Raw genomic sequence first — 25,334 nt, forward strand, 5'->3', positions numbered from 1 at the left:
TTCTTATAGGAGTTTTCTTCCCCTCCCCTTCCCCTGTGAATCTTTGTGTGAGAACCATTATTCTATTTGGTCTTTCTTTACCCCCTATTTATACATTACATTTTCCCCACATATTAGTATACATAGGTTGATATAAATGTAGTCCTTATAGAAGAGAATTTGAGTAAAAGAAGATAACATTTTTCCCCTTTCCTTAATATTTACCTTTTCAGGTATTCCTTGCTCTTTGATTTTCGGTATCAAACTTTCCACAGAGCTCTGGTCTTTTCTTTGCAAAAAGTTGGAAGTCTTCTATTTTGTTGAATGCCCATACTTTCCCTTGGAAGTATATAGTCAGTTTTGCTGGGTAGCTGATTCTTGGTTGGAGACCCAGCTCTCTGGCCTTTCTGAAGATCATGTTCCATGCCTTACGATCATTCAGAGTAGAACTTGCAAGGTCTTGGGTGACCCTGATTGGCATTCCTTTATATCTAAATTGTCTTTTTCTGGCTTCCTGTAGGATTTTTTCTTTTGTTTGATAGCTTTGGAATTTGGCAATTACATTCCTGGGAGTTGTCTTTTGGGGGTTTAGTGTAGAAGGTGTTCTGTGAGCTCTGTCAGTGGATGTATTGCCCCCTTGTTCTAGAATCTCTGGGCAATTTTCTTTGATTATATCTTGTATCACCATGTCCAGTTTGGTGTTTATTTCTGGCTTATCTGGGAGTCCAATTATTCTTAAATTATCCCTTCTCCCCCTATTTTCCAGATCTATCACCTTGTCGGTGAGATATTTTATGTTCTCTTCTAATTTCTTGGTATTTTGGCTTTGCTTTATTGATTCTTGCTCTTTTACACGATCATTGTCTTCCAGCTGCCTGATTCTGGCCTTTAAAGCCTGGTTTTCTTTTACAGTTTGGTCAAACTGGTTTTGTAGATGCGTGAATTTCTTTTGCATTATTTCCAACTTTTCCTCCCAGAAGGCTTCCATCTTTTTGGTCATTTCTGATTCAAATTCTTCATAGGTTTGTGGAGAGTTTCCATTTCCTTTGGAAGGTTTTGGAGCATTTTCTTTTATATTATCTTCTGTCTGCTCTGTATTTTGTATTTTGGCTCCATAGAATGTGTCCAAAGTCGCCCCTTTCTTCTTATTTTTCTTGGTATTTTGGGGCTTCTGTGGTTCTGTGGAGTTTGCCATTTCTGAATGTGGAGGATTAGTTTTTCTTGTCTCTTTCTGGTGTTCAGGGGCTTTAGTCCTGGGCAGATAGTTCTATGAGCTTTCCCTGGGTTAAACTGAATATGCCTTACTGGAACTGGAATGGAAGGGTCGGACCACGAGGCCACACTCTCCCCCTGGCTCGATTTCCGGAAGTTGCCTTCAGAGTCGCTGGCCGTGAGGCTGTTTCGTCGGCCTGCGGGGGGATGGGCTGCCGCTTCCCCAAGCTCCGAGAGCACAGACTTTCACTGAGACTTGGATAGCAGGATCCAGCCCGTGAGGCTGTCTTGCCCGCCCTGAGGGTTGCTGTTGTTTTGACCAGCTCTCTGCAGCGGAGGCCCCAGGCAGTAACTTTCACCCGGACCAAGGGGCTCTCTGCAGCGGAAGCCCCAGGCAGTAACTTTCACCCGGACTGGGACTTGGGTAGAAGACCCTGAGGGTTGTTGTTCCTCAGACCCTGCTCTCTGAGCCCCGCGCGGCTGCCGCTTCCGGGAGCCTTGGACTCTGCGCTCCTACCCCTGAGGTCCGAGTGATCTCGGGTTCTGGCTTTTAAGGGGAGCCGTACCTTTTGAACCGGGTCCAGGTCCAGGAGGAGGGTTCCCAGGGTCTGTGCTGTTGATCGTTTTGAATTTCGGCGCCTTAGGAGCTTATCGTTTGAGATCGGTCGGGAAGGGTTTTCCGGAGATCTGAACTTCAGCTTTCTCTAAGCCGCCATCTTAACCGGAAGTTCGATATAGAATATTTTTAATATGATTATTGATAGCTTTGATTTCTTCATCTTAAAACTACTTGTTCATATCTTTTGACTTTGTCAATTGGGGAATGGCTTGTATTCTTACAAATTTGACTTAGTCCTCTAGATTTGAGAAATTAGACTTTTATCAAAGAAATTTGTTATAAAATTTTCCCCCAGTTTGTCATTTCCCTTATAATCTTGGTTACATTGGTTTTGTCTGTACAATAGCTTTTTAATTTGATATAATCAAAATTATTAATTTTATATCTTATAATGGTCTCTATCTCATCTGTTCATAAATTCTTCCCTTTTCCATATATACACCAGGTAAACTACTCTCTGTTTCCCTAATTTACTTATGGTATCAGTCTTTATCTCTAAATCATATACCCATTTTGACCTTATTTTAATGTTGTTATATAGCTACTTTCTGCCATACTTGTTTTTTTTCCTTTTTTGGGGGGGGTGTTAATTTTTTTTCCTTTTGATTAAATTTTATGTTAAATAGTGACTTCTTATCCGCAAAGCTGGGATTTTTTGGTTTTATTTGTTTTTTTTTTAATTTGGTTTTATTAAGCACTAGGTTGCTAAGGTCATTTACCTCTATATGTGTTCCAATCTATTCCATTGATCTACCATTCTATATCTTTGCCAGTACCAGACTGTTTGATGATTATTGCTTTCAAAACAGCTTCTGATAAATGTAAGCACTTTTTCCAATTTCTACCAGTTGGTACAATTTTCCATTTTTAAGCAAGAGTTTCCACTTTCTAGCAGCATGCCTGCAATCAGGTGTTACTAATCTATTTCTAGAATGCAGAGTAATGAATTTAAAGGTGATTGCAGGTTCTAATTCATTTATACTACTGTTCATTGAATACTGAGTGAAAGAACTATGTGCACATCCTTGTCTGGTGTTTTGGGGGAATATGAAGATGTATAAGACAGGGATTCTGCCCTCTTGAAGCATACTAGTTGAACTCAGTTCCTTTATCTATAAAATGAGCTGGAGGGCAAACTATTTTAGTATTTTTGCCAAGATAACCCCCAAAGGGGGTCTTGAAGAGTCAGAAGTTACTGAAAAAAAACTGAATAAAAAAATCTACCTAATGAGAATTCTCATTTCATATCTATAGGACACCTTTCAATCTATGTTATAGCTACATGATTTTTTAAAATAAAATTTTATTTTTTTCAGTTGTCAAGCTCATTATTTTCTTTCTCACTTCCTCCTTCCCCACAGAAGGGGACAAAATGAAAACAAAACACTATAGAACATAAACACAGTCAAACTAAATTCCCATATTGGCCATGTACAAAAAGGTTTGTCTCATTCTGCACATTAATTAGTTCATTACCTCTCTTCTCAGGTGAGTAGCATTAATTATCATTCCTTTGGAATCATAGTTGATAGTATTGTTGAATCCATTCTTAAGTCTTTCAGAATTATTCATTTTTACAATAAGTATATTATGGTATAAATTAGCTTACATGGTATGGAATTAATTATTTTGACTATTTGACAATTTGCTTATGAATCCATCTAATCTTGATTTTTTTACTTTGGGAGTTCCCTTATGACTGAAAATGAGGTGTTTTTTTTTTTAAACATTCTCTTGTTCTGTTAATCTGGATTTTTATATTTTTGTAAATAATCATCTATTTGTCAGTTTTATTGACATATAGTTGGGTAAATTTTTTCTAACAATATCCTTTATTTCTTCTACATTTATTATGAAATATCCTTTTTCATTTTTTACACTGGTAATTTGTTTTTCCTCTTTCTTTTTTAAATCAAATTAGCTATTTTATTATCTATTTTATCATTGTTTTTTTTTGGTGGGGAAAGTTCTTGCATTTATTAACTCAGTAGCTTTTTTTCAACTTTATTAATTTCTTCTTTGATTTTAGGCTTTCTAGTTTGATGATTAATTCGGTTTTAAAATTTCATTTTTTTCTAGTTTTTTTAATCATTAGCTAAATTTGTTGCATTGTTCGCATGTTTTCTCGTTATTTTAAATTAAATTATCTATTATTTCTATAAATTGTCTTTTGATTCTTTGGGATTAATTCTTTGGGATTAAGTTTTTAAGTCTCAATTTGATATTTAATTAACAGTCTTTTTTCAATGTAATTTTATTTTGTTGTGGTCAGCAAAGGATGTGCATAATATAATTGCTTTTCTGCATTTATTTGTAAGGTTTTTATGCTTTAATACATGACTGTTTGTTCCCTTCCTTCCTCTATTTCTCCTCTCTCCCTCCCTCCCCATCTTTCTATCTTTTTTTTTTTTTAATTGTGATTTCATTGATGTAGGGAACTCTAAGATGAGGAAATTCCAACTACAGATTCAAGCCAGAACATTATCTGGGGCTTATAGTTTTGGAGGTCTGCCTAAAACACTGAGAGATTAAGTGACTTACCCAACATTACACAGTCAGTATATGGTAGAGATATGACTTAAACTCGGGCCTTACTGGTTCCAAAGCTGATTCTCTATTTACCTTACTACCCTGCTTCTTTAAATAATTTATTTTTTTGTGAAGGTCTCTTGCACAGTTGAAAACTATGTATATTCCTTTTTACTTCCATTCAAAAATCTCCAAACAGCTATCATCTCTAGTTTTCAAAATCCTATTTAGGTTTTAAACTTCCTTATTATTTACCTTTTGGTTATATTTGTCTAATTATAAAGGGGTATATTGAAATTCTCCTATTATACTTTTAAGGTCTATTTCCCCCTGAAACTTGTTTAGTTTTAAATATTTAGTATCATGCCCATACAGGGCATATATTTTAAGCATTGAAATGAATTCACTGAACATAGTATCTTTCAATAAAATACACTATCCTATACTGTTTTCCTTTTTTAATTAAGTATATCTTTACTGTTCCCTCTTTTAAAATCACGATTGTTCTAACACTATTTTAAATCTCTAGAAATCTTTGTTTCTGGTGTATTTCAAACTATGTAACATTATTTTTTTCTAAATCAATCTGCTATTCTTAGATGAATTAGTTTCATTCATATTCACAGCTATGATTAATAGTGCATTTCCTTCCATCCTATTCTCTTACTATTTCCTCTTTGCTCAGTTCACCTTTTTATCATTGATGCTTATCTTTCTTTTAAAACCCCTCTTCACAGTCCTCCCTCTGAATTTATGTGTATGTTTTCACTTATGACAAATTCCCTGAATCTATTCTTTGTCTTATCCTCCTTTTCCCTTTTTCATGCTTGAGTATATTTATTTATTTAAAACTTTACCTTTTATCTTAGAATAGATACTAATCATCTGTTCTAATACAGAAAAGTGTTTAGGACTAGGTAATGGGCCTTGTTCAGGATCATACAACTAGGAAGTGTCTGAGGCCACATTTGAACCCAGGTCCTCCTGACTTGAGGCCTGGTGCTCTATCCATAGAGCCATCTAGCTGCCCCTTGAATATATTTCTATACCAAAATCTTTTGCTGTGTGTTCCTCTTTCCTTTGACTTTTTTGTACAGTTCAGATCAAACTGAGGTTCAAATGATGCTCATTTCCCTAACTTCTTCCCCTCTGTATAGATTTCTGCATTCTAATTATGGGAGATAAGTTCCCCCATCCTTTCTCCCTTTTACCTTAGTGCATCCTTTCCCCTCTACCCTTTATATTTCCTCTTCCAAGATCCTCACAACATATCAAAACCACACTTAGGTTCTCTGCCTTAGTTTGACTCCCTCTATGACTACTTATTACATTAAGATTCTGAAGGAGTCTTTATCATTTTCTTCCCCTAATAGAATGTAAACAGTTCATCTGTATAAAGTTTCTTCCAATTGCTCCCTTATACTTACCATTTTATGTATCTTGTGATTCTTATGTTTATATTTCAAAGTTTCCACTTATCTTTGGTCTTTTCATCAGGAATGCTTAGAAGTCTTCTATTTCATTGAAGATCTATTTTTAATCTTGTGGGACTACTATTAATTGTGTTGGGTATGTTATTGTTGGCTATAGACCTTTAGGAATATTATATTTCATGTTCTCTCCTCTTATGAAGTAGTAGCTGATAAATCTTATGTGATTATGATTATGATTCCTCAGTACTTGAAAACTTTCTGCTACTTACAGGATGGGTTTTTTGTTTGTTTTTTTGACCTAGAAGTTCTGGACTTTAGCTATGATGCTCTTAGGAGTTTTCACTTTGTAGTTCTTAATAGCTTTCATTTTGGAGTTTCTTTCAAGAGGTGAATGATATATTCTTTTCTATTTTCACTTTGCTCTCTTATTCTAACAGATCTGGGTAGTTTTCTTTCATAATATTTGAACTATGATATTCAGGCTCCTTTTTCGTTCATGGATTTCAGGTACTCTAAAATTATCTCTCCTTGTATTAAATATAATTCTATTGACAAAAATTATCTCTCCTTGTTCTATTTTCTAGGTCAGTTGTAAGACACCTTAATTTTATTCTATTTTTTCAATCTTCTGACTTTATCTTAATATTTCTTTTTCTCTTCTAGAGTCATTAATTTAACTTTTATTTAGTACATTCTAATTTTCAAGGTGTCTTATTTGGACAAGGCCTTGTAGCTCTTGTGCTAAACAACTAAATTTCTCCAATTCTCTCATAGATTTCATTTCTTTCCCAATTGTTTCTTCTAGTGTTTTCACTTAATTTATAAGTTTTAAATGCTTTTTTAAAACCCTCTTACTTCATGTCTCCTAGAGATTCTAATTGATCTTATGACCAAATTGTGTTTTCTTCGAGATCTTGCTTGTAGAACTGGGCATCCCTAGCATATACCAGTGCTTTATCTTTTTTCCTCTCAATTTTCCAGCTTTATTTCCCAAGCTAAACTCTACTCATTTCCAGTGACACTCTCAAGACTTTTAATACTTCTGACTTATTTTATCTGTAATTATGCTGCTGGAATCAGAGCAACTATGTTTTAGCCAATGTTTCACCCTTGTCTTTGCCTGGTTTCTGCCTCTAAGATCTCCTCACTTGTGAGAGAGAATTGAGGCCCTCTTCCGCTCCAGGGCACCCAGGGCATGACTCTGAGATCCTAACCTCTCTCTTTGTTCGTGGGGTCTGGCTGTGATTTGATGCCACTTCTGTTCCAGAGTTCTTGTCCTTGTTACTTATCTCTGGGGTGAACCTGTGTTGGAAAGATGACTCTTCCTAAATTTCTGAACACTATTCAATCTTGTACTTGTTGGAGATCTTTGTTCACATAGCTTTTGGGAGACATAGGCAGCACTTCCCCCTCCTATTTCACTCAAACCTCTTTAACAATATGATTTTTAAGGTACTTATCAAGAAGTATCTGATCACTTCTCCATGCCTTGGTAGATTTTCTCCATGAGATGCTGTGACCAAATTTCCTCAAAGGAAGCCAGGAGCATCCTTGAACAACACATATGCTGTCTACAACCAGGTCCATACTCAAAGCCTTCCAAATTTGATGTTAGCTACTATTAATACATCATTTAATGAACCATTTCTAGATTAAAAGCAGAATAATCCAGGCTCTCCTAAATAATATAAAACAAAAGCCAACATTGATAGAGCCCCTCAAAATTTGCAAAATATAGAATTGGAAGCTCACAACAACCATGAGATTGCCTAGTTATTATAATCATGATTTCCATTTTTCAGATAAAGAAAATGAGAGTCAGAGCACTTCATTGGGTCACCGGGGATTCGAATCTGTGAGGACTCCTAGGTTACAGGTTACACCCTTTAGACAAACCAGCAAGGCTCCGCCTTCTCACGTGTTAGTAACAGGATCCCGCCCACGGAAGTTCTCGCGAGAGTAGGCACATCCAGGAATGGTCCTGCTTTTCTACCGTCCACTCCCTCACCTCTCCTAGCCCTTCGGCTACTCTGTGTGTAGCGGATTCTTCCCGCGCACGCGTACGCGGTAAGCAATTTAGGTCCTGGAACTTGACGGGAATAGTTCTGCGGCCACTCGGACACCTCAGTTCTCCCTCTCCCACACCACACCACGCCTCTTCACGACGGTATTCCCCTCAGCAGGTGCCAGAAAAGCCCAGCGTAAGCTCCCAAGAACGGAGCTCTCAGGGGTGGGGTTGGGAGAGCGGCTTGGGCGGGGCGGGGCGGGGCGGAACGGAACGTGACGGGAAGGGACACGCTGCGGCCTGCTTTGCGCAGGTGCTGCTTCGGGAGCGATTTTTAGCGCATGCGCACGCGGGTCGGTGTGGAGAAGACCTTCAGCTTTGCCCTGGTGAAGAGAGAGTGGCTCTTCAGTCAGAGGTGAGGAGGCCGCGGAATCACGCGCAGCGCAGGCCTGCCCGAGGCTAGCGGAACGGGGCTGAGGATTGGGGTGGAATACCACGAGGGATAAGGAGAAGGGACTACTTTGTAACTAGGTGAGAGCGGCGCCTTGAGGGCAGGGAAGAACCGGAATGGGGGAGTGGTGCGGCTGAGGGAGGGTGCGAGGGTAAGGGTTTTTGTGTCAAGGCCGAGGGGGCAGGGCGGGGCCGGGCAGAGCGAGCGAGCTGGCGAGTGGGGGGAGGGGAAGGGTGGGGTAGACCTCCCCTTCTCCTCAGCCAGAATGTCTGGGGCGCCTATCTCGAGCCTCCGAACGTGCCCGGGAGAGAGCCAGGGGGCGGGGAGGGCCTGTCACCTGCTCCCGGAACTTGACGGCCGGACCCCAGCTGGGGGGCCCGTGTTAGGAACCGTGGCCGCCCAACGCCGGCGCCCTTGGGTCCGCGCGTCTAGTGCCCGTGCTCGGTTAATAAATAGATAAAAGATGATTATAATCTTAGGAAGTGGTACCTCTGGAATGCTAGGGCCATCTCAAAGATGAGATGTTTAAAGTACAAACTCCAGAGCAGTAACCCGGGTCGGCCACTTGGAAGAGTTGGGAAATCCCTTCCCTTCCATTTTAATTGCATTGCGACCTTGGGCAAATCAGTTTAACCCTTCAGAGCCTGCGTCCTCTTTTGTAAAATGATGATGATGAATCCTTGGATTATTTACCTCAGCGTTGACCTAAGATTTTAGTGAGCTAAGATTTTAGTGAGCTGTTCTCAGAAGTTGAAGAATTTTTTGTTTTTGCTAAGTTAATAAAATATTGTAGGGAGTAATTTGTTCTATATCTTTTTCTAATAAGCTGTACCTGGTGCATACGAAGCTCAATATCTGTATTTCATTTAGCTAACATACATAAAGCATAACTGATTATTACTTTAGCAAAATAAATCTTCTTGCCATTTTTTAAAATGCCAATGATAAATTAACACCTGGAAAAATGACATAGCACTAAACAAAGGGAAGATAAGTAAAGAAACTAAATCATAAAATTTGTCCTAAGTATTTGGAGTTTTGATCCAAACACTTTGTTAGGAGTAAGTTGGACAGTGACTCCTATAAAAATAAAAATATTATAAAGAGAGCCAATAAGGGCTCTCGTTTTTCTTTCTTTTTAACCCTTACCTTCTCTTATATATAGAATCAATACTTTGTATTGGTTCCAAGGCAGAAGAGTGGTAAGGGCTAGGCAACAGGTGTTAAGTGACTTGCTCAGGGTCACTCAGCTAGGAAGTGTCAGAGATTAGATTTGAACCCAGGATTTACCATTTCTTGACCTGGTTCTCAATCCCTTCCCCCCAAAATTTTGTGGGCAGCTGGATGTCACAGTGAATAGAACACTGGGGCTACAGTTCTGAAGACCCTGAATTCAAATTCAGTTTAGGACACTTACCTGCCACACTTGCATGTGACCCTGGGCAAATCACTTAATTCTGTTTGCCTCAGTTTCCTCATCTGGAAAATTAGCTAGAGAAGGAAATGGCAAACCACTTCAGTATCTTTGCCAAGAAAACTCCAAATGGGGTGAGGCAAAGATGGACAAGACTGAAGACAACTCAACAAGAAATAAGGTCTTAATAAGAATCTTTTAGTAAGTAGCTTTAATAAGAATTGCATTTCTACTTAGCATATAGTGTTTTTTATTATATACTTCCCCAAAAGATTATGGGCCTTTAGAAGATATTTTTCAGAAATCATTTGAAAAGATTGTTTACAAGTATAAAAAGTGATAGAAACCTGAAGTTGAAGAGATGTGAAAAATATATAGAATGAGTTCATTTGTTAGATTTGTAAGATAAAATTGCCCTAGAAATAAATAAAAAGTAAAATATGAAGCTATTTCAGGACAAAATTGAAGCTAATATTATTCAGTGATGGTGATACAGATCATTACCTTTTTTTGAACAAATTAACCCCTTTTTTTCAATTTTGTCATTTTTGCAATATTTGAGAGGTTTAGCAGAGGGCTAAATTTAAGAATGGGTTTATCCACCAATATATTTTACCTTGAGTGTGCAAATAGTCCACATACAATAATTGTGCCTTTAGGAGCACTGTTTCCTAGTAATAATTATGTGTTTTGTTAAAGAGTTCAATTTGAAATGGTTCTGCACTTGATTTAGACTTTTAAACTTGAGTGTCAGAAACTTCAGAACCTATTGCAGGAATAGATTTCTTGTTATATAAAGAGGGCAAAGGAATATCAGGTTCACAAATGCAATGTCTTCTATGAGAACTTGGCAAAAAGATCATAATGGCAAGTGATGAACATTTCATTATAAAGGTGAAAGCTCAAGGCACTTTGGAAGAATTTAATCTGACTGCATCATTTTTTATCTTGGATCAGAAAGGTTTTTGGCCCTACAAATTACTATTTGTAGTCATACACCTGGTTTCAGCCCTCTCGTTTTTAGAAAAAGCTTCAAGTGAATGATATTCAATTATGGGTTAATTCATTTGTAAGGTGGTGACATGTTTGTTATCCCCATTTCAAGGTTTTATAAAAAGTTTTCTTTGCTGTTCTTTTTATTTATTATCTTTTGTCTTTACATTAACCCAGTCATTTCCTACTCCTTATGTCCCAAGGTTGAACTTTCCCTTGTGACAATGAAAAACACTTAGGCAACAACATTCAATAAAGAAACTTTGTCTGTCAATGTATACAATATTCTGTTTTAGTAGTTCCCCACCTCTGCCATGGGGGTGGAGACTTCTTCAGTATCTCTTTTCCAAGTCCTTCATTGGTTTTGTCATTATTTGAGACTCAACTTCCTTGTAATGATCTTTTCATTTACTGTAGTCATTTTGTATATTCTCTTTGTTTTGCTTATTTTGCTCTCCACCTGAGATGCTTTTTTTACCTGAACTTTTATATGATAGTCTTAAGAGAGGTTTTAATCTATAGGGAGTTTTGCTTGTTGTTTAAAAAGCATCAGGTACGATTGGTCTATATATCTGGTTACATTAAAAGAAGTGAGTTCTTTTAAAATTCTGTAAAGGCCACCTCTGAACTTCATGGGGATGCTCTTTTATTTTTCCTCATCTCAAAAAGTTCCCCAATAAATAACAGAATGATCTAGTATTTTTATTACTTTTAGCCTTTTATAATTGTGTCAGTTATTGAATAACAAAATTTGACTTAAATGCTGGAATGGTACCAAATTTTTATAGTAGTATTGTATTGCAGATCTGGATGCAAACTTTTTTGTTCATTTCTGGTTTAATCATTGAAATCTGGAATATATCTAAATAGTAGCCAAGTTTCAAATTTCTTCAAGTACTTTTTTTTATATTAGATATTTGTAATTGACTTTATTACTTTATTTTTGCCTTAATGAGATAGCATAACCCCTTCTATTGGACAAGTAATTGAAGAAAAGATCTATTCTAATTGTGAGTAAATACTAAATTATTCTATTTCTTTGTTGCTGTTTTTCTCAGAAGAAATGTGTACCACACCAACTTACTGTGACCTAGGAAAGGCTGCCAAGGATGTCTTCAACAAAGGATATGGTATTCTGTGAATTTTAATTCCTTTATTTGTGAAATAATGCTAATTACATTTTAACTATTTTCATATTATTTTGCGAGATAACTAATAGATTTATATTAAAGTCTTGCTACCCATTAAGAGAAGAAATATATGTTAAGAAAGACTTTGTTTTGCTTCTATTTTATTTCTCTTTTTTAGGCTATATTGATGAAGACTGACATATAAATAACAATTATTAATAATCACATATCATAGTTATACATAATTACAGAATGTGACTTAGAATGTCCCTTTGAACCCATATCCCCCTTCCCCCCCAAATCCAAATTAGAATATATTCAACAAATGGTGTCTAACCTTTGCTTGAAGACCTCCATTCACAGGGAATCCACTACCTCCCCAGGCAATTCATTTCACTTTTAAACAGTTTTAATTGCTAGTCAGTTTTTCCTGATATTGCATTTAAATTGCCTCTTTGCAGCTTACACTTATTTGTGGTTTTCACCTGAGGCCCAAGAGAATCTAGTACCTCTTCCACATGACAGGCTTTCACAAACTTAAGAATAACCATCAAAACCCTGCTCAGTGTTTTCTTCTTCAAGCCAGATATCCCCAGTTCCTTCACCCTCCATCCTCCTATAGAATGGATTTAAGACTCATTGCTTTCCTGGCTGCTCTCAAGCTTATTAAGTACCCTTCCTAAGAAGTGACACTCACAAAATTATCTTAATAACTTATGTGGTCATTTCAGTGACTGGAAAATCTTTTTTTTTTTAATTGTACTAGGGTTATTTTCCTTTGTTAAAATTACCATGACTTCAGTAAATGTTATGAAACTTAGCTGCCATTTTTAGCTTGGATAGGTGCATATGTTAGCTAAATTTTTTTCTAGCATACTTAATTCTCCCTTGTAATATGGCAGAAGTATTTCTCACTTGTATGAATCATTAGGCTTGTTCTTTTCTCTATAGTCTTGTAAAGCTGCCTTTGAGTTACCTGGCTATAATTAAAATTATGGAATAGCCATATTAGAGTGTACCCCTACCTTATTAAAACATCTCCAATTGTAACTTTTCACTGTTTGAATATTATTATTTCTTTTATATTTCAGGGTTTGGCATGGTTAAAATAGATCTTAGAACCAAATCTTCCAGTGGAGTGGTGAGTACCTGTAGTTTTAAATAAGTTGGCCTAAAGGAAAATTTATTGGCTTTATGTAATTTTTCACTGTTGCTGTAATTGTATACTTTTTTTTCTGTGTTGATTTTTTTTTTTTACAAAATTCTTTTATTACAATTCCTTGGTTGTGTAATTTTTAAATAATTTACAGTAGTGAGTATCACTTGTTTTGGATTTTGGTATCTTTGTTCTAAGTTATAGAACTTGGGTTTCTCTTTGGAGAATGAGCTAGGATAGTTGTAATGTGTTTTGTGCACTTTGGTCTTTTTTTCCTATGGCTTGGCCTTTCCTTAGTCATAATCTTAATTCACATGATCATCCCTGGTCATTTAATTTTTCACTGAGTAAGCATTATTTTCTCTCCTGCACTTCATCTTTCATTTACAAGAAAAATAAAAACCTGCTAACAAATATGTTTAGTCAAGCAAAACAAATTCCATATTTGCTGCATCCAAAAATATATATCTCATTCTGCATCTTGACCCCATTACCTCTCTTCTGGAATTATGGTTGGTTATTGCATTGATCTCAGATCTTTCAGAATTGTTTGTCTTTACAAAGTTGTAATTTTATAAATTATTATCCAGGTTCTGCTTATTTCACTCTATATCAGTTTCTATATGTCTTCTGAGGATTCTCTGAACTCTATATACTTTTCATCACTCCTTACACCACTATAACAGTTGGTTACTTTCATAATTTGTTCAGTCTTTCCCCAATTTATGGACATTCCCTTCATGTCTAGTTCTTTGCCACTACAAGCTTTAAACATTTTTTTTACATTTGGATCCTTTTCCTTTGCTCTCATTGTGATATGAGCCTTGTAGAAGTATCACTGTCAAAGGTGCATAGTTCCAGTTTCTTTACAAAATGACTATATTAATTCATAGATCCACCAACAGTGCATTACTATAATATGCCCATTTTCCCATGGCCCCTCTAACATGTCATTGTGTATATTTGTCAATATGGGTGTGAGGTAGAACTTCGAAGTTGCTTAGTTTGCCTTATTCTGTCATTAGTGAGCTTGAGCATATTTTTACATGTATACCAGTTAATAACTTGGATGTCATTCTTTGAGAAATACCTCTTCATGTTCTTTGGCCAATTGTCAATTGGAGAATGGTTCATATTCTTATAAACTTGAATTTGTTCTTTATAGGTATTTTGAAAAGTAAATCTTTATCAGGGAAACTTTCTACAAAAGTTTTTTTTTTTCCAAGTTAACTGTTTATCCTCTAAAATTAACAGCCCTATTTAGACAATTAAGTATAGGGATAAGAAGAACAAATTTTTTTCTTGAGTATATATCTTTTCTTCAAAAAAGAGCTTTTTGAATCTGTCAGAGGCAAAGACAGATGATATCTATCCCAGGGCCAAAGACATCTGAATATGTCTACTTTTAATTTTACTGAAAACTTAGAGTTGTCTTATATACTCCATTAAAGGTTTAATGTCCTTCACTTTTGTAGCCTATTATCTCTGTAACCTTTTGTAATTCGTTAACAAAATATCAGAAATAAATTACAAATCTAAACTATCCAAGGACCTTAAAATGATTTTTATTGAAAATTATGAGCATAGAAAGGACTTTGTGGGTTTATTTTCGAAGGATACTTTAGCCATTAATTTCATTCAGAAGAGTTCCATGGAGTCTAAAAAACTTTCAGTATACTTTATCTTCACTGGAAACCTGTCTTACATGACCTGCATATACCTTTCATTTTGGTATGTTATGATGTGATCAGAATAGAGTATTGGAGTTGAAAGATTAGCATTTTTCTAGTAATAGCTTTGTCACTGATTGCCTGATCTTGTATTAGCATTGCCAGTCTATTTTGGTGTTCCCAGTAAGGTTAAATGCCTGCTTCATGGGGATAGTATGTATTTATAAGCATTTTATAGATGTGACTCTTTAGAGGAAGCCATCTGTTTAGAAAATATTCAACTTTTGCATTTGGCTTTTTTTTTTAACTGTATAAGATTTTGTATTAGATAATGATGTTTTAGATGTATATGGAGACTTATTAAAGTAGCTTTCATGTTCAAAAAAATCACAAAACTTTAAAATTTTATCTTTTCATGCGGCTGTGGTTTGGGATTATTCATCCAGCTGGTAAGAATAAAGAGTGTGCTTATGTGCTTGCTTTTTTATTCCTTATGTATGTTTTTGGTCTAGTAATATGCTTTCTTCATCATAGCTATAAAAATTCCACAATAAGGTTGCATCCTTTTCATTTTCCAGATATGGAAAATAATATTTTCATCATACCAATGACCTATCTGTGTTGCAATAATTTGTGATTTTGTTGCTCATTAGCATGCAAATAAGAGCTATGAAATGCCTAGCATACTTTTTAAACACGTTACTAATATTTTACCTGTGTAAAACAATTATTAAGCCCTTATACAAAAACTTAAACATGTGTTTATAGGTAAACCTGCTTAATATATGAACCACAATTCTCTTAGATCTGTGATTCTTCCAAATGAAAAATAACTAGAAGTAACAAGGAAATTGAAATAAAAGAGTTTATCTTGTTGCATTATATCTGAAGAATCCTTGACAGTTTAATTATTTTTATATTTGCTATTGTAGTTATCAAGATTTCAAATTTATAGAGCCACTAAAATGAAATATTTTATGTATCCAGTAGAAAAGTAGTAGTATCCTGTTAAAAAAAACAAAACCTTCTGCAATGTTGATTGGATTAAAGCATGTGATGAACTTATTTTAATAAGGGTTTTGCTCTGCGTTAATAAGTATATCATAACTATCTTGTCATGTTTCTCTAGCATGTAAGACATAGCCTGCTTCTAGCATTAGATGTTTGCTAGGACAAATTCTTTTCAGTGATGTTGATTTAAGGATATTAAAAGTATTACAAATTATCATTTCTAAAAAATCATTAGAATTCTGACCATAAATAGCTAATTATTCTACCCTTATTAATTATTAGTTTGGGAGGCAAGATAAGGAATTAGGTAATCATTTTAAGATTCACATGAATTGCTACAAATTTCACAATGAAATAGTGAGCTAGTTAATAATGAGACCAAAAACTTGAAAATAAAAAAAAAATCTAATTTCTTTTAGCATTTTAAAACTAAGGGTTTGACCTAAATGTAAAAAATGTAAATGTTTAAGATAAATTTCTTTTTTGGCAGTTACTTTTCATTCAGTGAATATTGAGTAACAACTAAACATAAATCTAATATAGTATGACTAAGATATAATTCCTGCACTTGGGTATTTTTATGTAGTACTGGTATGTAGGAGGCCAAAGAAATGAATATTAGAGAATGATAGTGATTGAAAGATATCTAAAAATGATTAAAATATTTAACATTTGTGAAAAAGATGAAGGAAATTTGGAGATTAAAATTGTTATAGAAATGGAATACTCATTCAAGATGTTGGGGCCATAAAAATAGTGAATTTTTGTAGTTTTTGAGGAATGTAGTAGTAATAGTTTCTAAAATTAATTTGTTTAATTTAACATGTTAATTCTGAAATTGTTGCCTAATTTCTCATTTTCACTAGGAATTTTCCACATCTGGTCATTCATATACTGATACAGGGAAAGCTTCAGGTAACTTGGAAACAAAGTACAAGATCTGTGATTATGGGCTTACCTTCATTCAAAAATGGAACACAGACAATACCCTGGGGACAGAAATCAGCATGGAGAATAAAGTAAGAGGAAAGAGTAGAAGTTTATTTTTAAATAAGTACATCTTACAAATTGAATGTTGAACAAACGAGAAAATATGTTGTTGATTGCATGTTATAACTTGCCTAGTAGCTTTTTTCTTCACTGGCCATACTAGTTTTTATCCTACCATGAAATTATATAAAAGTAGTAAGGATTGTATAGTGATATAAAAAACAATAAGACCATTGGCATCAAACTCAAATAGAAATGTTGACTTAGACATATTGACTTAGAAACGCACAAATTAACATTATGCATTGTTTTTATTATATTTTAATCTGATCATCTATATTCTTTGGAGTTTTTCAGACAAGAGTTTGACAACTCTACTATATGGTTAACTATCCTATTGCATCTTCATTTTGATGTATAGTACTCATTCCATTCTAGATCTGGCCTACAAAGTCAGATTTTAAGAAAAAAAAATTTGGGGTTATGTAATCTTTTCAGGCAATCAGTTGTTAATTCAGTGCCAAATATATGTAGGGCACTATTAACTATAAAAAAAAAATTTACAAAATTTGTAAATATTTTCTTATGTTGACTTAAGTGTTAAAAGATGTTCAGATTATTTTTTAGAACTAAAACTCTGGTCCTTTAAGAATTCTTGATGAGGGCAGCTGGGTAGCTCAGTGGGTTGAGAGCCAGGCCTTAGAGATGGGAGGTCCTATGTTCAAATCTGGCCTCAGACACTTCCCAGCTGTGGGACCCTGGGCAAGTCACTTGACCCCCATTGCCTAGCCCTTAACACTCTTCTGCCTCCAAGACAGAAGGTAAGGGTTTTTTAAAAAAAAATTGTCATTTAGATAAAATTTTAATTTTATTTGTTGTATTGGGGTTTGCCCTTTTCTTTTTTTGAGAGGGTGGAGAACTTTAAGGGGGGAAATGCTTTGATACATAATATTACAATAGATTTTGTATTGTGAATTCTCTTCGCCTTAGACATAGTTACAAGATGCTTGAAAATGACTTCTTGAGTACAAAGTTTCGGTAATATTAAATGTTTTGATCTTTTTCAGTTGGCTGACGGTTTGAAGCTGACTCTTGACACCATATTTGTACCAAACACAGGGTAATTATATACTCATGATTTTCCAGAGTATCCTTTGTTGTCAAGAGGACATAAGAGAATAGACATGTAACCTGAAAGAGACTCTTAAGTGGAGGAGAAAGTGTGGAGGTTATGTTGAGAATAAAGACAAATTATAGGGCTTGACAACTTGGAAAATTTATTAAAATGCCAAAGTATAAGTAGTTGTTAGAAAATGTTTATGAAGTATGGTAGTTTTAACAGTACACGGCTATTTTCCCTAACTGTATTCTTGAAAATTAAATGAAAATAATAGTGTAATGGATTGAAGTTAGGAAGACCCAAGTTCATGTGCTCCCTTTGACATCTAGCTATGTGACCCTAGACAAGTTACTTAAATTCTCAGTGTCCTCAGGCAACACTAAAATTATTAATTGCAAAACAGTTGATGGTCTGCACTAGAAGGCTTTTCCTCACTGAGAATTCTATATACGAATGAAATCACAAGTGTGGTCTCCTCCCAAAATTTCTAAGTTACTGAAGACCTGGAAAAGAAAAGTTCTTCCCACAGAAGACCTTGCGACTGTTAAATGGTTTGACATCAGTATCTGATATAGTTTTAGCAATGAAAACAACATTAAAGAAATGCATTGCCATTTGCTGCATCCTAAGTAAGGACCGCTGGGCTTTTCCATTTGATATGTAGTTGAAACCTACATGTGTGTGCTATTAGGATAGAATGGAAGCTCCTCAACATCAGGGTCTTGCTTTTTGTTTCTATTGTATGTAGTAAACACTTAAATGCTTTCATTTACTCATTATAATTAGGTTCTTCAACTGAAAAGTTGTTATTTATTAAGGAGGCAGCCTGATCTTAATGACCAAAGAACTAGACTCTTGGGAAACCGAAATTTGATTCCAATTTATGCTACTAATTTGTTCTCTTATCTCAAAGAGAGCTTCTCTTTGCCTCAGTTTTCTCATCTATAATTTGGGAATACTATTGCTCCCTAAATACCTAACTGTAGTGTTCTGAGAATAAATTAAAAAACTTTTTGGTTGAAGGGTAATAGACTTAAGGTACAGTCATACATTTTCTGACATAGCCATTGTGGAAATATGTTTTGTCTGGCTATGCATATTTGTTCCAAGAGTTGTTTTTCTTTTTTATCAGTGGGGGTAGTACTGATGGTGGAGATTAGTAGTGATAACATTGCAAAAAGAGAGAGAGAGAAAAGTGAAGTTTATTAAAACATTTTTTTTGGAAATACACAAATGAGATGGAAATCCAAGGAAATATAGACAAGGTGGTTAGCTTTGAAAGTTACAAGTTGAATTTATTATATACTTAAAAGGAAAGCAAATAGTACATAATTAGATATTTGCAATTTCACATAAAAGCCATTTTGTCTTCTAATTTGTATGTGGAAAGGGTTGTTTTATTTGATGAGAATTTTTTTTTTAATGAAAAGAAAACCAATTTGGATAGTAACTATGCAAAGACATTCAGAATTCTATGGTGAAAGGTGCTAAAATAAATAGCACTTATAATAACAGATAAAAGTTCTTCCATTTATGACTAAGAGAGATGACCTGGCATTAGATGAAGTCTCATAGGGCCTTTGTTAGAGTCGGGACATGACTATGGGAATTAAAATAACTTCATTATAGGTTAATAACTTTAAAATACTTAGAATTACTACCTTTCTGGCATTTGGAAACATTTAAATCTGACATGTATTCTAAAATACTTGAAATAATATTGGTTTCTTCATTTTAATACATGTAATTGTGATTTATAAATTGATTTACCAAAACAGCTTCTCAGTTTCTAACTTCTGTGCTTCAGTTGTTGTGAAATTGATGATAATTTGTCCTATCATTTGGGCCTATACACAAGTTTTTATTGCTAATAAATTTAAGATATTTGAAAGTTTTACTTTATATGATGCATAACATTAAAGAAAATTTCAGTTTTGGGTCTGATGCTATAAAGATCGATGATTAAGATTACCAAATAAGCAAGATATTGCAGCTGAAAAGAATAAAATGAAATATTTCTCTTTACAGCAAGAAGAGTGGTAAATTAAAGGCCTCCTATAGACGAGAATGTTTCAGTCTTGGTGGAAATGTTGACATTGATTTCTCTGGACCGACCATCTATGGCTGGGCTGTATTGGCTTATGAAGGATGGCTTGCTGGCTATCAGATGAGTTTTGATACAGCCAAATCCAAACTATCTCAGAATAATTTTGCCCTGGGTTATAAAGGTGCTGACTTCCAGCTGCATACACATGTGTGAGTATTATCAGTTCAGTCCTACTATGAATTGCCCAAATGGAACACTTAAAATTGGCATGTTAGATGAAGGGTAGGCCATGTTAGGGAGTGAGCAGTTTCAGTGCAGTGTACTGTGAAATGGAGAGAGGAGCTTAAGTTGGAGCCATACTGCAGAGAATCTTGAGTAGGTTTTTTTTAATGCTGTGTTTTTGCCTTTCTTTTGATTTTATTATTTATTGGCAGTTGTCTGCCATGAATCTTGCTTCTTTAAGAGTCCATGGATTCTAGGAAAACGTAAAAAGATAAGTAGAACCAGTTTCTTTTGGACATAGTTGAATTATTTTGAGAAAGGTTCCGTGCAAATTTTATGTGAAGGTTCAGTCATCCTAATTAAATCATTTCACATTTGAGGGACCATATAGATAATTTTAGTTCTATTAGTATTTGAATTAGATATAAGTTTTAATTGCATTTAGTTCTTCACTGTGGAGTCATTTGTTTATATAAGAAGTAAAAAAAAAATGGGGTCCTAATTTGCAATCTCAGCATTTATTTCCTAATCATGTAAGAGAACCTAAGAAAGACTGATTTTTAAAATTATCTTTTCTCTGGATTTTCCATAAAAACAGGAATGATGGCACTGAATTTGGAGGGTCAATCTACCAAAAAGTTAGTGAGAAGATTGAAACTTCGATAAATCTTGCTTGGACAGCTGGCAGTAACAACACCCGTTTTGGCATTGCTGCTAAGTATAAGCTGGATCACAAAACTTCTCTATCTGTAAGAATAGATGCCTGAATGGCATTCCGTTCTTGAATTTTCACCCACCAGTTGCAACTGAATGATTTGTGATTGATTTTGTTTGTTTTGCATGGAAGTCAAAAGTCCTAGATATCAGTTTCTGTTCTGCCACTACTTAGCCTTCTGACCTTGGGCAGGTTGCTTTCCCTCTCTGAAATTAGTTTACTACCTTGTAAAATAAAGGGTGAATTCCAGTTCTTAAAGCTCTTTAATTCTAAAATTCTCTATGATAAGTGAGAGTGCATTATAATATACTTTGTTGCTATTATTTTGTATCAAAATAGCTTTCAATGATAGTAATAGGCACATAATTATTAATTTACTTACATTTTTAACATTTTAAGATAATTAAAGCATTTCACATATTATAGTAACTAGCACTTATAGAGCACTCCTTTTGTCCTTGCAACAACACTGGGAAATAGGCTATTTTTTACCCCCATTTTAAAAATAGGTCACATAACTAGTAAATGCTTTAGGTCACATTTGAACTTGTCTTCCTCACTAAGTTCAACACTCCATCCACTACATCATTTAGCTGACTATTTTCTCATTCTATACATTATTATCTTATGTTAGGGCAGGTGTTATCTTTCTCATTTTTAAGATGAAGAAACTGAGTTAAGTACCAGTTAGTGGACCAAATATTTTACAGCATACCACTTATACTAAGCACAGCGAAACATCGTTAAAACTTCACTAATTCATATATTAAATTGTTATAATCTGGACTGTTTGTGTGGAATCTTAGAAAAATATTTTTTAAAGGATTTTATACCCACCTATTCATCTCTTTCATTCATTAAAGCAGGCTTGGTAGCATGTCTAATTGCAGTGATTTCGGTCAGTATTTAGTTTGGGGCATTATCTACACATATGTATGTGAGTAAAACTGCTGTTTTATTAAAAAAATTTAATTCATATTTGAGACTTCTATTTATCTCAACAAGGTGGCAGCATGGCATAGTGGATAGAAATCCATTCAGAATCAGGAAGAATTGGGTTCCAGCCTGATCTATACTGTTTGTATGACCCTGGCCAAATTATTTAACTTTTCATTGCCACAGGCAGTTCTAAGAGTATAAATTGAACAGTAGTACAGGTCTGCATCGGTATGAAATCTTAGCTTTGGTCCAGAATTTCTTTTGATGTGATTTTTCTGATTTATGCTTATTACTTGAGTAATTAGATACCCAGGTTTTAGAAATTTTACCCTGGATAAAAAATTAATACTTTGGAAACTTTATTCTTTTAGGTCAGCAGTTCTTTAATTTTTGAGTCTCTGGACTTCTAATGGAAATTAAGAACCCCAAACTAGTTTTGTCTATGGAGGTTACATCTGTCTATATTTATTTTCATTGACATTAAGTGATAAAATCTATATTTATATGTTTAACATATTAAAAAAAACCCTATATTTTCCAGACTAAAGAAAGTAGTGAAAAATAGTATTGTTCTGAGTATTTTTCTACATCTCTTTAATGTCTGGCTTAATAGGAAACCGGTTAGATTCTTATATCTGTTGTGACATGTTATTTTAGTGGAAATATTTAAAGAAAATCCAGCATCACACAGATATGTAGCTAGAAAAGGGAGAAATATTTTTAATAGGAAAATAGTTTTGACCTTAAGGATCAATCCACAAGGGTCAATGAACCTCACTTTGAGAATTGCTTTTCTAGATTACTTAGTAACTTTTCAATAATTTGAATATCTTGTTTCTATAGTGCTTACTACTAATAAAAACATTTTTATATATAATCATTTGGTCTTCACAACAGCCTTGATAAAGTAGGCAGGCTAGATAGAATTATTATTATTTTATAGAAAAGGAAATAGGTTTCAGAGAATCATAATTTTCTTTTCCAAGGTTATGTAGCTAATAAATGGCAGCATCTGGACTTAAATCCAACTCTTTTTTTCTTGACTCATAGTCTAGTACCATTTCTACAATATAGTGGTTTCACTTTTTGCTCCATAGAAGATGCTAGATAAATTTATCAAACCAAGCCGAATATCTTGCATTTTAGGTGTTTGGTAAATATTTTTTTAATGAATGTTATAATGTTCTAACTGACACCTTATTGTACTAATTAGAATTTTAACATTTTTTGTGATTGAGGAACTCAATATTATTCTCTATTTTTTTCAACCCTTATCTTTTGTCTTAGAATCAATACTGTGTATTGGTTCCAAGACAGAAGAGTGGTAAGGGCTAGGCAATGGGGGTTAAGTGACTTGCCCAGGATCACATAGCTGGGAAGTGTCTGAGGCCAGATTTGAACCTAGGACCTCCCATCTCTAGGCCTGGCTCTCAATCCACTGAGCCACCCAGTTGGTCCCTCTATCTATTTTTAATTATAAATTGAGATTTGTTTATCAGGTTTAAAAATTTTGCATCTGTATAGAATATGTAGGAAGCCATAAATAGCAATAATCAAGTCAACATAGTTATTGAATTGCTACTATAAATTGAAGTTATATAACATTAAGGTAATGTCCAACCATAACCATAGGGAAAATATCTTTAATCATAAAAATTTTAAATCTTAGAAGAGGTTCTGAGCAACTCCAAGAAACAGTATTATAGTAGTATCCTAGGAATAATTTAAATGATGTCATAGAAGTTGATCTTTTTATCTCTTAAATTTTTAATATCAATAGTTAATAGATTGTATCCTAAGATGCTTCTGACAACTGCAGAGTATAGGTAAAATTACTAATTGTGATTATCTCCATGAAAAAATAACTTTTTTTGTGTCTTCTAATTTTAGGGTAAAGTGAATAATGCCAGCCTTATCGGACTTGGTTATACTCAGACACTCCGAGCCGGTAAGCGAAAGGGATATTATTGGAAGGAAGTAGGGTGGGAAGGGGAGTAAGAAACAAATTTTCATTGTAGAGCTGGAATAAATTAGTTTGCAATAGTCATAAAAAAAAACACCCAAGAATGTTTTTATTATCTAAATTCTGGTTTTAATATTGTTGACATAAAAGCTTATAGTGTCCCATAAGTATAAACCAAAAAAATCCATACTTTTTTTTCTAATCAGACCATTCATCAAGACTACTGAAGGAAGTAGACAATCATAGGGAAGGTTTGAAATGCACTTGTCTAAAATTTAGATGTTTTGTTAGTAATGTATGATAATGGTTTTTTCCATCTTTGCAGGTGTAAAATTAACGCTGTCAGCTTTAATTGATGGAAAAAACTTCAATGCAGGAGGTCATAAAGTTGGGTTAGGATTTGAATTGGAAGCTTAATATAGTTTTTAAGTAAAGTATCAGATCTGTCCCTGGAAATGAAGAGAAATGAACCCACTCTGTTTTGGCCTTAATATTCTTCTGTGAAATTTCAACAATGTGAACTTTTTATTCTTCCAAAGAATTGTTGTAGCACCACCACACTGAAGTCTAGAGGTTTTTGAGTCTATTATAAGAGAGAGATACTTGAAGGAATGCATGGAAGTTGTAATGTTTGTGCCACATTTCAGTTCATTCGCTCAGTGTTATTTAAATTTGTTCTTCAACGACAGTGTAGTGTCATGTTATAAAGGAAATGACCTGATCCTCCAGTTTGTACATCACGTTCTGCATGTCCTACACCACTTTTTCATGACCTTTTATCAAATTGGTCTCTGTGCTATAGTGAAAGCTTTGGTTTTGCATCAAAGTAAAATAAATTCATCACATTTGGAACATAATTGCTTGTATCTGTTGCTAATGGGGGTTTACTATTGAATATGACTCAAATACTTTGGTATGAATGATAGCTGGGTGAGGTTTGTATAAAGATTTAATATATCTAAGATACTGAAAAACAACCTAAAATTGTTAAGCTGTCATTGCTGGTCTCTTCCAACTACTTGCTTCACCTCCTTTATTGCTTAAATATTCAGCCTGAGGAGTGATCAGAAGATCGTCTCAGTCGGCTCCATTCTTCCTAGATCTGCTCAGAAAAACATTTTGACTGTCCTGCGCTCCATTTCCAGGGTCAGTTAGGATTATATAGAAAATGTTGAAGTCTGCCAAGAACTAAAGAGGGTGAGTAGATAGAAACAAATGAGTACAAATTCACAATAGGAAAGAAAGACATAGAGACATAGAGACAAAGGGTGAGAGTAGAACTATTACAAAGATCACAGAAAAGAGTTACTAATATCTTTAAAAAATTATAGCTACAATTCAGAATTGACAGTTTTCATGGTAGAAGTGGGAAATGGAAATACAAGGTGTCCCAAAAGTCTTAGTCCAGCTTTGAGCTATTACAGACATGAGATGTGCTATATTTTGAGCAAGCAATTGTGTTTGCAAGTAGTAATTTAATTTATACAAGTAGAGTTAATTTTTCAGCAGAAAATAGTTTTATTAACAGAACTTTTGCAGGAGAGTTGAAGAAGAGGCAGATAATAAGTGTCTTATTCTCTGCCTTCTGAATAAATAACAAAGAAATGTTGAGTCCAATTTCCTATTTTTAAAGAAAATTTTTGAGAGGGAAAACAAAGTTGTATATTGATCATTAGGGACAGAGGCTTTATTTCTGAATATTGGTAGTGTGCTAGGTTTTACCTGATTGACCTAAC

The 25,334-nt window shown here is 34.5% G+C and overlaps 1 protein-coding gene across 6 annotated transcripts; it reads left to right on the forward strand.

Annotated features, from left to right (window-relative positions):
- The first annotated feature begins 7,690 nt into the window (after positions 1-7,690).
- Positions 7,691-24,455, forward strand: VDAC3 (voltage dependent anion channel 3). 6 transcript variants are annotated; one of them, XM_003339656.4, is made up of 10 exons: positions 7,703-7,839; positions 8,091-8,308; positions 11,694-11,765; positions 12,857-12,906; positions 16,469-16,621; positions 17,660-17,712; positions 19,741-19,968; positions 20,580-20,730; positions 23,526-23,583; positions 23,924-24,455. In XM_003339656.4, the coding sequence occupies exons 3-10, from the start codon at positions 11,699-11,701 to the stop codon at positions 24,013-24,015; spliced, it is 852 nt and encodes a 283-aa protein (XP_003339704.1). In that variant the 5' UTR covers positions 7,703-7,839; positions 8,091-8,308; positions 11,694-11,698; the 3' UTR covers positions 24,016-24,455. The 6 variants fall into 6 exon arrangements, with proteins under 6 accessions (XP_056669582.1, XP_003339704.1, XP_056669580.1 ...); XM_056813602.1 differs by having other exon boundaries at positions 11,697-11,765; XM_056813603.1 differs by having other exon boundaries at positions 8,091-8,192.
- The last annotated feature ends 879 nt before the right edge of the window (positions 24,456-25,334 follow it).

This window comes from Monodelphis domestica, chromosome 1 (assembly GCF_027887165.1).
Source record: "Monodelphis domestica isolate mMonDom1 chromosome 1, mMonDom1.pri, whole genome shotgun sequence".
In the NCBI taxonomy this organism is placed as follows: domain Eukaryota; kingdom Metazoa; phylum Chordata; class Mammalia; order Didelphimorphia; family Didelphidae; genus Monodelphis; species Monodelphis domestica.

Excerpts from the sequence above, each read along its gene's own strand:
- VDAC3 (XM_056813604.1), top strand. The coding sequence starts at position 11,699 with ATGTGTACCACACCAACTTACTGTGACCTAGGAAAGGCTGCCAAGGAT. Across the intron at positions 16,622-17,659 it reads AAATCAGCATGGAGAATAAA|TTGGCTGACGGTTTGAAGCT; the intron begins GTAAGAGGAAAG and ends GATCTTTTTCAG. Across the intron at positions 19,969-20,579 it reads TTCCAGCTGCATACACATGT|GAATGATGGCACTGAATTTG; the intron begins GTGAGTATTATC and ends CCATAAAAACAG.